The following is a 12,154-nucleotide window of genomic DNA, read 5'->3' as shown; positions in this document are numbered from 1 at the left end:
CACTGTGATGCTAAAGCACACTAGGTCCGCACTATTTCAAAAGAGCCTTACTTTTGCGACGTTACCAGTTGTTGTCTACCAACTAAGCTGCTTGAGGCATGGCATCCATTTAGCTGAAGCTCCGACTGTAGTCTCTTTCTCTCCAGACTCAGCGTAAGAAGAGACTGTTACATTACCTCCAGTTTCTTCATCTTCCTCTCCATGGTAAGACGGTCTACTACATTGATGCTGATGGCCATGGTGCTGAAGTTGTTCTGGGCCGAGCTCAGCCAATCAGAGAAGGTACTGAACACACTCTGGGCCTCCTCGATACAACACACCTCCACCTGCAGCTGCTTGATGCTCTCCTGCAGTACATCAACAAATAGCCCAAGAGAAAAGAGAGATAGAAATGGAGATCCTGCACTGTGGTAGCAAACTGGGATGTGTAAATTGCTCCCAGGTGTGTGTGTGTGTGTGTGTGCATGCCTGTGTTTGTGTGTGTGTGCATGCTTGTGTGTTCCTGCCTGTATGCGTAACTGAGCAGGTCGTACCAGTAGGTGCAGTAGCAGGGCATGGTAGCGGGCGGTGAGCTGGGTAGCTCTGGTGCTGACCCGGCTGCTGATGTGGGTCTCATCTATGATCTGCTGGGCTAGAACACTCAGATCCTCCACCTCTTCCTGGTACACTAGCACCTCCTCCTGCCAACTCTGTACACACACATAGAGAGAGAGAGAGAGAGAGAGAGAGAGAGAGAGAGAGAGAGAGAGAGAGAGAGAGAGAAAAATAAACATAATTTAAGCCCTGTTTCCATTGGCACTTTGAAGTCAACCCAGGTTGGGCTGGCCTTGGTGGGCTGGCTCAAATTGTGTTTCCACTGCCTCCAGAAATTAGAAATGATGTCATGTTGCTAGGTAGCCAATATGTGACTGCAGCTGGCTTCCCTAATGTTGCTAGCTAGCTAGCTAGCTAGCAAGATGTTGAATAATTTAATTCACCCTCACCATGCTGTAACTAACGTTACCCCATACTCCTGTCAGTACCAGCCAGGCTCAGAGCCATGTATTTAGCTTGCTGACTTTAGCTAGCTAGCTAAATGGTTAGCGTCATCATTAGCATAACTAGCTAGCTAGCTTAATTTCTACCTTGCTTGCCATGGCATTGGCTATTAGCTAGCTAGCTAACCAAGCAAACCAGACGCCATGTTTGATATGATATAGCTAGCTAGCTAGCTTTCAATACGACCTGCTAGCTCAGGTTAGCTAGCTAGCTAACTTGTTTCAACTCTGATTTGCTAGCTAATGTCAGGTAGCTAGCATTTGAGGGCTGACTGTTCTCATAAAAGTTAATTGTGTAGTGCAAAAATGATCCAGCTATGGAGGTAATTCATGTAATGTCTGACTACTGCATTACTGCTTGTCCATGTGCTAGCGCACAGCAACAAGCCCAGACGATTTAGCTAAACGTTGTGTCAACATCCAGCAGTGATCAGCTGGTGGTTGCATAGTAACGGCGTCACCAGCCCGAATTCTAATCGAGCTGGCACCAGTTGTGAAACAGGGCTGCGCTGGCCCGGGTTTCCCTCGACCCAGCTCAAATTTGAGAATTGCATTCCAGCCAGCTCAAGTTTGGCCCTAATTTGCCCTAATTTTAAGTGCCAGTGGAAACGGGGCTTTATTGAAACACCAGCACCTCCTATTGGAAGACCAGCTCAAAGAGACATACAAACACTGGACATCATGTACTGAAACACAGGCGCTGCAGAAGACGAAGGAGATGCTGACCTTTATCAGTTGGAGTTGAGCGTCCTTGGTGGCACGGTCTGACCGGCGATGACTCCTCAGCTGACCTTTGCTCTCCATGCTATTCAGCCAGCTATCCAGACGCTGAAACTTTTGCTCCATCTGGCGGAGCTTGGCCAGGGCACTGTTGAGCTGGGCCCTGGTGTCTCCCAGCTTCCCCTGGTACAGATTCCAGTCCTGCTGCAAGGTCTCCAGGACCCGGTCCTCGATTTGTGGGACACCCCAGGGCATAACCTGGTCTCTACTGTCCAGCAGGGTGTTCAGCAGGGTCTGGCCCTCCGTGCACTGGACTTGCAGCTCCTGCAAATGAATGCAGGGAGGCAGCTGTCATTGTTATTCAGACTGGACATTATGAAACATTACTGGACATTCCAACGCCGTTATACATCTCGTGCCGACAGGCAAAGCTAGGCAATTTTTCCCATGCTGAATAACATACGTTTAGATAACAATTTGGAAATATGGTCCATTATATTCAATACATCAGAGCATGGGATAAATGGGAAAAGCCACTCTTCTTTGGTTCTTGTATGTGGAGGCAGCAGTATGTTCTTGTTATGACCTGTAGTTTCTGAAGCGTCTCCTCCAGAGTGTCCACATCCCCCTCTAGCTGTGTGTAGCATCCCAGCTTCTCCTGCTCCTGCTCCAGCCACGCCTCAAACACATGTAGGCCTCTCTGGTACTCCTGGTGGGCCTGCACCAGCTCTTCCGCCTTCCCCACCGCACTCTGGAAACACAAGAACAAGGATGTGCATTATAGACATGTAACTACTACAAAAATATGAAATGCTAACATGAGACTCACTGCAAGTGATACTAACACAAGAGAAGGAGATGGATGCTTCACTGCTGTACTGTATATACCTTGGTGTTGTCCTTGACAGTGTTGTATCGTTCCTGCAGGTCCTGGAGCTCTAGCTGGGTGACGTAGTGTTCGGCCATGTTGGCTCCCTTCATGGTGATGGTGTCCAGTAGACTGCTGTGGCTAAGCACCTCCTCGTAGAGAAGCTGAAACAGACACAACATGGATCAGGGCTAATGTGAATGTTTCTACTGTATTTAAACCACAGCATGACACAGGGTTAGGTTCGTTTTTTATCAAAGCAAACGTGTATTACATTGGCATTTGGTGACTTTAATAAGGCAGAGGCACCCTCCTATTGTATTTTGCATTGTATTACGTCATCCTGAGTGGCGCAGTGGTCTAAGGCACTGCATCGCAGTGCTAGCTGTGCCACTAGAGATCCTGGTTCGAATCCAGGCTCTGTCATAGCCGGCCGTGACCGGGAGACCCATGGGGCGGCGCACAATTGGTCCAGGGTAGGGGAAGGAATGGCCGGCAGGGATGTAGCTCAGTTGGTAGAGCATGGCATTTGCAACGCCAGGGTTGTGGGTTTGATTCCAGTATAAAAAATAAAAATGTATGTACTCACTAACTGTAAGTCGCTCTGGATAAGAGCGTCTGCTAAATGACTAAAATGTATTGTATTATGTATTGATACGTGTTTGGGATACGACTGTGATTTGTGGTTGTCTTTCCTGGCTATCTTAAGATGAATGCACTAGCTGTGGTTAGTTCTGGATGGGAGCGTCTATTAAATTACTAAATTGTAAAGTAAATGTAGTGCTATGTATTTTATTTGTTGTGTTGTTTCCTGTTTGGACCCCAGGAAGAGTAGCCGCTTCCTCAGCAGCAGCTAATTGGGGATCCTAATAAATAAATAAAATACTAAAACATCACAGTACAGCTGAAAAATATATGGCAAATAGAAATCCAATATGGATGGTGTTAAGAGACCCATGGGGCGGCGCAAAATTGGCCCAGCGTCGTCCAGGGTAGGGGAGGGAATGGCCGGCAGGGATGTAGCTCAGTTGGTAGAGCATGGCGTTTGCAACGCCAGGGTTGTGGGTTCGTTTCCCACGGGGGGCCAGTATGAAAAATATAAAAATAATGTATGCACTCACTAACTGTAAGTTGCTCTGGATAAGAGCGTCTGCTAAGTGACTAAAATGTAAAATGTAAATTTAAGAGATAGATGGGAGGTGTTGAATGGAGCTGAAGGATGGGACTAATAGCAACAACTAATAACAACAATATAACAAATGTAAAGCATACTGTGTCTGTCACGCCCTGGCTCTGGGGACTCTGAAATGTTGAGCCAGGGTGTGTAGTTTCTGTGTTATATTTTCTATGTTGATGTTCTAGATCGTTTAGATCTATGTTGGCCAGGGTGGTTCCCAATCAGAGGCAGCTGTATCTCGTTGTCTCTGATTGGGGACCATACTTAGGCAGCCTGTTTGGCACTAGTCGGTGTGGGATCTTGTTCCGTTAAGGTTTGTTTTGTGTAACCTAGGACTTCACGTATCGTTTGTTTGTTGTTTTGTCGTGAGTTAAGTACTTAATAAAATGTACGCTTATCACGCTGCGCCTTGGTCCGTATCTTCCGTGAACGATCGTGACAGAAGATCCCACCAAAAGAGGACCAAGCAGCGGGTCCAGGAACAGACAGCCTGGACCTGGGAGGAGATCCTGGACGGGAAGGGATCCTGGACTTGGGAGGAGATTCAGGCCGGAATGGATCGCCGTCCTTGGGAGGAGACTGTGGAGGCGCGCTATAGAGAGGAGCAGCGGCAACGCAGAGGGTACCGGCCAAGGAGGAAGCCCGAGAGACAGCCCCAATAAAAAAAATTTGGGGGGCTAAAAGGGTGGTTGGCGGAGCCTAGGGTTAGAGCAGAGCCAACTCCCCGTACTCAGGCTAGGAAGCGTGTGACTGGGCAGGCTCCGTGTTATGCGGAGCCACGTACTGTGCCGCGAGTGTTCCGGCACAGTCCTGTACGTCCTGTGCTAGCACCACGCACGTGTCGTGCAAAGATGGGCATTCAGCCAGGACGGGGTGTGCCGGCTCAACGCTCGTGGTCTCCAGTACGCCTCCTCGGTCCCGTATATCCTGCGCCAGTGCCACATGCTGTAGCGCCAGTACGAGTGCACAGCCCCGTACGTCCTGTGCTGATGCCTCACACGTATTGTGTGGAAGTAGGCATTCAGCCAGGACGGGTTGTGTCAGCTCTCCGCTCCAGACCTCCAGTCCGCCTCCACAGTCCGGCCCGGCCCGTTCCGGCTCCCCGCACCAAGCCAGTGGTGCGTGTTCCCAGTCCAGCCCGGCCTGGTCCTGCTCCCCGCACCGGTCCGGCCTGTTCCTGCCCCTCGCACCAAGCCAGTGGTGCGCGTCGCCAGCCCGGTCCGGCCTGTTCCTGCCCCTCGCACCAAGCCAGTGGTGCGCGTCGCCAGCCCGGTCCGGCCTGTTCCTGCTCCCCGCACCAAGCCAGTGGTGCGCGTCGCCAGCCCGGTCCGGCCTGTTCCTGCCCCTCGCACCAAGCCAGTGGTGCGCGTCGCCAGCCCGGTCCGGCCTGTTCCTGCCCCTCGCACCAAGCCAGTGGTGCGCGTCGCCAGCCCGGTCCGGCCTGTTCCTGCTCCCCGCACCAAGCCAGTGGTGCGCGTCGCCAGCCCGGTCCGGCCTGTTCCTGCCCCTCGCACCAAGCCAGTGGTGCGCGTCGCCAGCCCGGTCCGGCCTGTTCCTGCCCCTCGCACCAAGCCAGTGGTGCGCGTCGCCAGCCCGGTCCGGCCTGTTCCTGCCCCTCGCACCAAGCCAGTGGTGTGCGTCGCCAGCCCGGTCCGGCCTGTTCCTGCCCCTCGCACCAAGCCAGTGGTGCGCGGCGCCAGCCCGGTCCGGCCCGTTCCTGCTCCCCGCACCCAGCCAGTGGTGCGCGTCGTCAGCCCGGTCCGGCCGTTCCTGCTCCCCGCACCAAGCCAGTGGTGCGTGTGTCCAGTCCGGCACGGCCCGTGCCTGTTCCACCGGTGCCTGGTCCGGCACCGGTCAGCTGCTCCACTCCGGAGCCAGAGCAATCCGCTCCACCGGGTTCCGGTCCAACTCCAGTCAGCGGATCCACTCCGGAGCCAGAGCAATCCGCTCCACCAGTGTCCAGTCCAGCTCCGGCCAGCGGCTCCAGTCCGGAGCCTGTACGGTTTGATCCACCGTCGTCGGGTCCAGCTCCAGTCAGCGGTGCCAGACCAGATCAGGGGCGCAACGGGGAGGTGGAGAGAAAGTGGTGGTCACGCCCGGAGCCGGATCCGCCTCCGAGGCGGAATGCCCACCCGGCCCCTACCCTGTTGTGTTTGTGTGGCGCGGTCGCAGTCCGTGCCTTTGGGGGGGGGGGTACTGTCACGCCCTGGCTCTGGGGACTCTGAAATGTTGAGCCAGGGTGTGTAGTTTCTGTGTTATATTTTCTATGTTGATGTTCTAGATCGTTTAGATCTATGTTGGCCAGGGTGGTTCCCAATCAGAGGCAGCTGTATCTCGTTGTCTCTGATTGGGGACCATACTTAGGCAGCCTGTTTGGCACTAGTCAGTGTGGGATCTTGTTCCGTTAAGGTTTGTTTTGTGTAACCTATGACTTCACGTATCGTTTGTTTGTTGTTTTGTCGTGAGTTAAGTACTTAATAAAATGTATGTTTATCATGCTGTGCCTTGGTCCGTATCTTCCGTGAACGATCGTGACAGTGTCCATAATAAGTATATAGGGTATAGGTTGAGAGCTTTTGTGAAAGCACAGTTAGAAAAATATGGCATATAGAAGCAAACCAGATGGACATGAAAATGATCGGAGGAAGTTCAGGAGTAAAAACAAACAAAATATAATTATTGGAGAATTTGACTGTGTCCATAAAATGTTTATAGTATGTATGGGCTGGAAGTAGAGGCCTAAGCGTTGTTGTTCACTAGTTTACTCCAATTGGGGAAGGGGTGGTGGGGTTGGAAAGTAATGAAGGGAAATATAATTTTAATAAGGATATGTGTGTGTATGGATGTATGTATGTATGTATGTATGTATGTATATATATGTGTGTGTGTATGTGTGTATATGTATATATGTGTATATGTATATGTGTATATATACACTGCTCAAAGAAATAAAGGGAACACTAAAATAACACATCCTAGATCTGAATGAATGAAATAATCTTATTAAATACTTTTTTCTTTACATAGTTGAATGTGCTGACAACAAAATCACACAAAAATTATCAATGGAAATCAAATTTATCAACCCATGGAGGTCTGGATTTGGAGTCACCCTCAAAATTAAAGTGGAAAACCACACTACAGGCTGATCCAACTTTGATGTAATGTCCTTAAAACAAGTCAAAATGAGGCTCAGTAGTGTGTGTGGCCTCCACGTGCCTGTATGACCTCCCTACAACGCCTGGGCATGCTCCTGATGAGGTGGCGGATGGTCTCCTGAGGGATCTCCTCCCAGACCTGGACTAAAGCATCCGCCAACTCCTGGACAGTCTGTGGTGCAACGTGGCGTTGGTGGATGGAGCGAGACATGATGTCCTAGATGTGCTCAATTGGATTCAGGTCTGGGGAACGGGCGGGCCAGTCCATAGCATCAATGCCTTCCTCTTGCAGGAACTGCTGACACACTCCAGCCACATGAGGTCTAGCATTGTCTTGCATTAGGAGGAACCCAGGGCCAACCGCACCAGCATATGGTCTCACAAGGGGTCTGAGGATCTCATCTCAGTACCTAATGGCAGTCAGGCTACCTCTGGCAAGCACATGGAGGGCTGTGCGGCCCCCCAAAGAAATGCCACCCCACACCATGACTGACCCACCGCCAAACCGGTCATGCTGGAGGCAGGCAGCAGAATGTTCTCCACGGCGTCTCCAGACTCTGTCACGTCTGTCGCATGTGCTCAGTGTGAACCTGCTTTCATCTGTGAAGAGCACAGGGCGCCAGTGGCGAATTTGCCAATCTTGGTGTTCTCTGGCAAATGCCAAACGTCCTGCATGGTGTTGGGCTGTAAGCACAACCCCCACCTGTGGACGTCGGGCCCTCACACCACCCTCATGGAGTCTGTTTCTGACCGTTTGAGCAGACACATGCACATTTGTGGCCTGCTGGAGGTCATTTTGCAGGGCTCTGGCAGTGCTCCTCCTGCTCCTCCTTGCACAAAGGCGGAGGTAGCAGTCCTGCTGCTGGGTTGTTGCCCTCCTACGGCCTCCTCCACGTCTCCTGATGTACTGGCCTGTCTCCTGGTAGCGCCTCCATGCTCTGGACACTACGCTGACAGACACAGCAAACCTTCTTGCCACAGCTCGCATTGATGTGCCATCCTGGATGAGCTGCACTACCTGAGCCACTTGTGTGGGTTGTAGACTCCATCTCATGCTACCACTAGAGTGAAAGCACCGCCAGCATTCAAAAGTGACCAAAACATCAGCCAGGAAGCATAGGAACTGAGAAGTGGTCTGTGGTCACCACCTGCAAAACCAGTCCTTTATTGGGGGTGTCTTGCTAATTGCCTATAATTTCCACCTGTTGTCTATTCCATTTGCACAACAGCATGTGAAATTTATTGTCAATCAGTGTTGCTTCCTAAGTGGACAGTTTGATTGACTTGGAGTTACATTGTGTTGTTTAAGTGTTCCCTTTATTTTTTTGAGCAGTGTATATATATATATATATATTTGCGAGAGAAAAAACATATGGGTGATTGGAAGTGATGCAGACAATTACATTGATGGAAGTTACAATCTAACTGAAATATTAAAGCTGATCTACTCCCTAAAATAAAAATTTTAAATACTAAATACCCGGAAAGAATGTCCTCTTTCACCGTTATTAAAGCTGAAACAACCATGGCATGAGACAGGGTTAGGGTAACATCTCTTGATAAAACAAAATATGTTTGAGAAGCACTTTGTGACCAATCATTACCAATGTCACTTTATCAAAATGTTTCACAAGGCAGAGGCATATGACAGGGATGTCCTCTTTCACCATTATTATTTGCACCGGCACCAGACATTATGCAACTCAATATTAGGAAGGTGTTCCTAATGTTTTCTATACTCAGTGTAGATGACCGTGGGTACCTTGGCTTTGCCCAGGTTGGCAGTTTTGTCTCTCATCTCAGAGCATTGTTTGTCTGTTGGGTCCAGGCTCTCCTCAACACGCTCCACCCAGCCCACAAACTGACGCACGTCCTCCTGGTAGCTGGTCCACTGGGAGAGGGCTCCCTCCAACTGGCTGTGAGGGAATACAGTGTAGAACACATAAATATATCACACAGTTAGCTGATCGCCACTAAAGGCACTTGTACACTGACTCAACATTGACCAACATTCTTAAGTTGCCAGTTGTGTTTAGAATGTTCATAGTAAAAACAAATATTCAATTTGATCAGATGTTATCATAACCCAGTAAGTATTCTACTAAGGCATTCTAATCTTTCAGGACATGAGAAAGATAAGCTAACCTTTTGCATTGGATGGATGCCGAAAGCAGGGCGTCCCAGGAGCCTTTGAGGTCCTGGATGTGCTTGCGGACTACTGGTATACCCTCTACTGAGGTGTTCCTCTGGACAGACTCTCCCCTGGTGACCAGCATCTTCAGCTGGATCTCCTTCTCCTGACGTGCCGTCAGCAACGCCTGAGACACATCAAGAGTCAATACATGTATTACAAAATGAGTTCAGGCATCTGGAAGGCAGTAGCAATGCTAACTTAGCTACCCGTAACATACTGGAGATTTGAAACTGTACTCTGTAATCCAAGTCCGAGTTTAGTTTAGTTTAGTTGATTTTAGCTAGTAAAAACTTAGCTTAGTTTAGTTTACTTAGTTTAGTTTAGTTTACTTAGTTTAGTTTAGCTTAGCTTAGTTTATCTTAGCTTGATGTAGGTCAGAGGTGGTCGTACTGTACCTCCAGCTTGATCATTCTGCTGTCCAGGACATTTTTGTCTGCTGTGGGAGTGCAGTAGGTCTGCAGCATGTGGCTGGTGTCGGCCACCCAGTTCTGCAGCTCCTTCAGCCCCTGGGAGAACAGCTGGTGCTCAGTGACGATACGGTCGATACGGGAACTCTTCTCCTATAGAACCACAAAGCATAGCACATGTCATAGGTCGGTCTCTGTGTGTTCATTCATGTGCACACTCATGACAAATTCAACTTAAAGTGAACCTGGGGTTTGTGTATGCAAATGCCAAAGGGCTAAAATTCAGTATGGAAGAAAAGAAGAGCAGTAGTAATTTTGTAAGTTTACGCTCTTGGTTACAGTATTTCATTTTTCAGCTATAAAATTGGAAATTCATTGATTATATACGTAATTTTTACCAGAGAGGTGACTCCAGACAAACCCAGTCTAGTTTCTCCTGCCTGCCCTCTTGCAGGTGGACAGGCGGGCAGGCAGACGTTAGTTACCTTGGTCAGGTTGGTTAGAGCTAGGTACTGAGCAGAGAGCTGCGAGACACGGTGGACAAAGCCCTTTCTGGCCGCGTGTCCGTCCCACAGTAGCTGGGCCTTCTCTTTGAGCCTGATCAGCTGAACCTCTTGAGAGGCTAACTCCTCGAGCACAGACTGCAAGGGCACAAGCAGGTTATCACAGAGACAGAGGCATGCAAGCCAACACACAGAGACAGTTAGCCAAGTTAACATAGACACTTAGAGACCAGGGTTATAATGACATGGAAGAAGAAGCAGATTTGGTCAATGTTATGAACATGAAATACTGTCAAGACATGGCAATCGAATGAAGGTGAATGAACACAGCAGACAAAGATGTTTGATACAAGCATTTGAAAACATTGAACAGGGCTGTCAAGTGTCAACCCTTTAAACAGTTACTATTTACTCCGCATTGAACACACATACAGCAGAAGCATTTGAAAATAGATAGGTAGATAGCAGGGAAGAAATGAGCAGTAAGCAGTTATGATAAGCTTTGGCAGTGCGATGCAGAACTCCATCAGTGATTCGCTGTGACTAAGCTGAAATGGTGAGCTTCTATAACGGTGGTGCTGGAGCCTGGTGGGATGATGGGACAGTTATGAGGATAGCTCTTCATGATTTGACAGGCCACGTATACCTGCAGCTTGTGCAACTCCTGCTTTTTGGCTGTGAGGTCATGGAGTCGTGTGCTGCTCTCCTGTACAGCAACCTCTGACCCGTTCAGCCACTCCTGAAGAGGCTCCACACTCGCCTCAAAGTCCTTCATCTGAGACTGGAGGTTCTGAAACATAGGAGTGAAACACACACACCTTCTGATACACAATTCAAAACAGAGGTTTCAGCACCACACAAATTGATAAAATGGCAAAATGCTTGCTCTCAAGACACACTAAAGTACAATGAGTGTGAGATTATTTTATTTTATACAAACTGAATAGATGACATATTCTCACCCGAAAGGATTTACACGCTGTGCTGTACATAAATTGATTACCTGTAGGGCAGTCTCCCTCTGGTGCAGGTTGGACATCAGAGTCTTCCAGTCTTCTCTGGCACTGCTCATTTTGGCCTGGACAGCGTCTACTCTGTCCTTGGCAGCGATACTGACCACCAGCTCACCACTTAGCACCACACCATTCAGTTTGGAGTGGCCCTGCTCCCTGTCACTCAGGAACTCCTTGGGGGTGGAGACAGAATGGCCAAGAGATACGATGCATTCTTTAAAACAGAATGTCCACTGCAATCAAATGTGCTTGCGAGGCCAAATGTGCTTAAGGACAAAATATTTCCTAGACAAAGATTAGAAGTGCTTTTACTAGAGAATCTCCATTGAAGAACTCATGGAGGTCATCAATTGAACCTGATGGACTAGGCTTGATTTGTGTCCAGGGAAACTTGGCCTTAGTGTACCTGTATCTTCTGCAGGCTGGAGGAGGCCTCGCTGAGGTTCTGAGGCACATCAAAACACTTGGCTGTGTTGATTTTGGCATTGACCAGCCACTGCTGGAACTCTCGGAAAGCAGCACGGAACCGCTGCTCCAGAAGCTTCTCTTTGCTTTGGCATTCTCTGGAGGCCTGCAGGCTCAGCCTAGGAGGGAGAAGAGAGGAACAAATAATAGGACTTGTACACAGCACCTACCGGGTGGTATTCTGACATGAGATCTGATTCTGCATACTTCACTTACATTTTGGCTCTCATTGACATAAGTAAATAATTTACACATTTACTGATCTCAACTTGGAATCGGGCCCATAGCGTATGTAATGGCTTTTCTACAGAATAGCATGATATACACATTCCAAAAACTATTTAAACAAATTATTTGAATGTCAGGTATAGTAAGACCCCTCCATCATGCTGCTGAATGACTTACCTGTTGTACTCCTTGATAAGGGAGGACACTCTCTCTGACTGAGTACCCAGGTCCTTGGAGAACCGCAACAGACCGTTGAGCTGGGACTTCAGTCTGTCTGTCATGGGCTCCACTTGGACTAGACCCTCCAGAGTGTCCTGGGTGACACACACACACAATGAGAATATGCTTTAGAGGAGAGGGAATGGAGAATTGTGAATGTACCCC

At 49.1% G+C, this 12,154-nt stretch overlaps 1 protein-coding gene across 1 annotated transcript in view; it reads right to left on the bottom strand.

Annotated features, from left to right (window-relative positions):
• The window catches only part of LOC311102693 (nesprin-1-like), a gene marked incomplete at its 5' end in the record, with an annotated part of 148,786 nt that overhangs the window by 68,566 nt on the left and 68,066 nt on the right, over positions 1–12,154 (bottom strand). The window contains 13 exon segments of the mRNA XM_084144065.1: positions 177–347; positions 534–689; positions 1,764–2,081; positions 2,344–2,508; positions 2,646–2,789; positions 8,723–8,876; positions 9,106–9,278; positions 9,550–9,714; positions 10,047–10,202; positions 10,711–10,854; positions 11,068–11,250; positions 11,484–11,661; positions 11,948–12,084. Of these exon segments, the coding sequence (XP_084000191.1) occupies positions 177–347; positions 534–689; positions 1,764–2,081; positions 2,344–2,508; positions 2,646–2,789; positions 8,723–8,876; positions 9,106–9,278; positions 9,550–9,714; positions 10,047–10,202; positions 10,711–10,854; positions 11,068–11,250; positions 11,484–11,661; positions 11,948–12,084 (2,244 nt within the window).

Source organism: Coregonus lavaretus (assembly GCF_964263955.1).
Source record: "Coregonus lavaretus genome assembly, chromosome: 27".
In the NCBI taxonomy this organism is placed as follows: domain Eukaryota; kingdom Metazoa; phylum Chordata; class Actinopteri; order Salmoniformes; family Salmonidae; genus Coregonus; species Coregonus lavaretus.
Note: the sequence above shows the minus strand (reverse complement) of the source record. Positions and strands in the feature narration are given on the sequence as shown.